Source organism: Carex rostrata, chromosome 19, assembly GCF_964058835.1.
Source record: "Carex rostrata chromosome 19, lpCarRost1.2, whole genome shotgun sequence".
Classification (NCBI taxonomy): domain Eukaryota; kingdom Viridiplantae; phylum Streptophyta; class Magnoliopsida; order Poales; family Cyperaceae; genus Carex; species Carex rostrata.
Genome location: NC_135936.1, coordinates 859,597 through 862,768, shown reverse-complemented (window position 1 = coordinate 862,768; position 3,172 = coordinate 859,597). Strand labels below are relative to the sequence as shown.

The 3,172-nt window shown below is 41.6% G+C and overlaps 1 protein-coding gene across 1 annotated transcript; it reads left to right on the top strand.

The window, feature by feature from the left end:
* Positions 1-1,987: 1,987 nt before the first annotated feature.
* On the top strand, positions 1,988-2,761 carry LOC144571908 (uncharacterized). The gene has a single exon (XM_078321304.1). It carries the CDS (start codon positions 1,988-1,990, stop codon positions 2,759-2,761), a length of 774 nt encoding a protein of 257 aa, XP_078177430.1.
* Positions 2,762-3,172: the final 411 nt, after the last annotated feature.

The window sequence follows — 3,172 nt, the reverse complement described above, 5'->3', positions numbered from 1 at the left end:
GTAGATGGATTTTCTTGATTTGTGTTGCTTTTCTTGATTTGGATCTTGTATGAACTCTTTTGATTGAATTGATTGTGTATTTGCTTGTCTTGATTGCTTTGTCTCTCTGTGATTGCATATGGTGTGCCTATAGTGGTAGATCAACCCTAACAAGGTCATGTGACCATTGCTTTCTCTCAACCAAACCAATCACTTTAGGTAGACTTGTTCGAATTGAAGCCGAAAGGTTGAATTCTCCCCTAATTGACAGATTAGAGGATACCTTAGATCTCCAATCAATCAACTAGAGGATCTGGACCAAAACACGAGAGTTGAGGTTTAGAAACCCTAGAAGGTGAAGAATTGACTCCAAAACCTAGATCTTGAACCAACACACGAGAGTTGAGGTTTAGGAACCTTAGGTATGGTCAATTGAACCTTTCTGAAGAGTTTAATACGAGGTACCAGCAAGAAATGCATCAACTCAAACTTGTAAGCTCTGTACTGGTATATCGGTACGGGTCTTACAAGAGTGGTGCGGCCTACCTGTACCAAGCCCCACTCGGCTTGGTCGGACCAGGTTGGTGCGGCCTAGCCGTACCAACTTGGTAAGACCCGTACCACTAGAGGCAAATCAGAGATGAAGTCTGAAACCCTTGAAACATCTTTTATCCCAAATCAAAACACAGTTTATACTTTTTCTTGCACATTTACTATTCTATTGCATTGTTTGATTGCTTGAGTTGATTCTTTAGGAAAATTAAGTACCAAAAATCCCTTTTTCTCACTTCTAGTCTTTAGTCGAGATAAGTAAATACCTAGATAAAGGAACCGTCCCTGTGGATCGATACCCGATTATACTCCTCGATAGGGTTGTGCACTTGCAACCCTAATCGGAAGGTGTAACCGCGGTTTTAAAAGGTACGCTCTCAAGCGTACCGAAACTTGAGTTGCGCTTTCACGCGAATACTGAGGATTTATTTTGGTGGTGAAATACAACAGGGTCGTAAAGTAGAGTATAGTATTAGTCCTCAATTCTCATTGAGTGTGACTAATGAACACGGTTGGTATGATATGAAAGGTGAAATTTATCGCCAACTTGGATATTCCGAGAATGAGTATAACCTAAAAGCACATGCACGGGTTAATGTTGGTACAACAACCCGACGTTATTATGAGAAAATTGAAATCGTGTGCGATTAGAGTTTGAGAGGTATTTATATCCAAAGTATGCGTGCCCAAACCCAGTATACTTTTCTTGATTTATACATTGAGTTGGTTCCAATCATCGGTGAAATACAACCGCAGTTATTCGTTAATAGTATGGTACCAGAACCAAATCCAGAACCTCGACGGACCCAATATAGTGATAACTATGCGGGTCCCAGTTTCTTCAAACCCTATCAGACACAACAAACACCGAAGCAAGACCCTCAACAGACCCAATATAGTGGTAACTATGGGGGTCCCAGTTTCTTTGAACCCTATCCGACACAACAAACACCGAGGCGAGACCTTTATCTGCATCCTTATCCCAATCTGAACGAGTTGTCACCGTCTATTCAGATATAATACAATAATCAGAATAGCCCATGGATCGATCCACCGGAGGCAGCTGATCCTAATACTGATTTTGATGATGTGCCGCAAAGTGATGATGAAGAGGACGCTGACTCATGTGAGGATGACGCCGACTGGGATAATGAAGCTGATTCAGAAGGGGATGTCCGGGATGATACCTCAACACAATCACACCAAACACCATTCGTTCAGGCTGAACATTTTCCCATAAGTGACCGCGGTGTAAGTCACCCTGTGGCAAGCTTCAATGATACCTCAGCATTTCAACCCGCAGATGTCAACTTCTTCAGTTGGCCGAAACATGTTCATAATACACTTGCTGTAGGTAATGAGTTCTCTTCAAAAAGAGGCTATACAATTGAAAATAAATAGTTATCACATCAAAAAGAATATTGAAGTAAAAATTACGGAGAGCAATAGAACTAGCATGGTAGTCAATTGCAAGGACACCAGGTGTGCGTGGAGTTTGTATGCTAAGTCTGGATTATTTTCATCTAAGTGGGAAATTAGAACAATTTCAGGACCACATACATGCCATGCCGATGCTTCTCGTACTGATCATGCACAATTAACTGCAAAAATGGTCGCCGATGTTATACGAGAAGATATTAGGGAGAATGTTGCCTTAACCATTAAAAGCGTTAAAGGGCTAGTCCGTAAAAAATACAAGGGAATCATTCCCAAATATAACAAGTTGTGTCGTGGTCGAGAGCTGGCAATCGCACAACTATTCGGTAGTTGGGAAAAATCTTACGATCTTCTCACTCCATTGTTGGAAGCAATTAAAAAAGACAATCCAAGAACAAAATTCGGAGTTGCGCACGAACCCACAGGAGATCCAACAGAAAGGTTGTTTAAGGCAGCTGCGTGGGCTTACGATCCGTGCATTGCTGCAGTGCCTCATCTCAGGCCAATCATTAGTATTGATGCATGCTTCCTTTCTGGTAGGTATCAAGGGAGATTGCTGATAGCGTGCGGTTACGATGCTGAGAACCAGTTGCTTCCTCTGGCTTTTGCATTAGTCGGGGAAGAGAGTTTCCAAACATGGGGATGGTTCATGAGGTGGCTGCGTCTGGAGGTAATTGGTAATAAGTTCATGTGCGTTGTTTCTGATCGGTACATGGGGATCAAGAAAGTATTCACCGATATATACGGTGGTTGGTACGAGGATGGTGCTCACAACACATTGCCGAGAATTTGATGAAAAAGTACACAATAGAAAACTTTGTGACTTATTTAAAATACTTGTGAACAAAAAGAAGCCACGGAGGTTTGAGGAGTTCTTCGAAATATTACGAAAGAAAAATCCAGATGTAGTTGCGTACTTAAATAATGTCGGTAAATATCAAGATATCAATCATAATGAGATCCCTAAACCATGGAAGGTGTATCAATGTATGGACAACGGCGCTCGTTGGGGAATTATGACTACTAACGGATCTGAATCGTTGAATAATGTATTCAAATTTAGCCGGAGACTGCCAGTTGTTGCACTGGTGGAAGACACATATTACAAGTGTCTTGCGTGGTTTAGGGATAGACAAGAGAAAGCAATGACTTGCTTAGCTAGTCAACAACTTTGGTCAGAGCGAGTTGAAAAGCTATTGGCTAA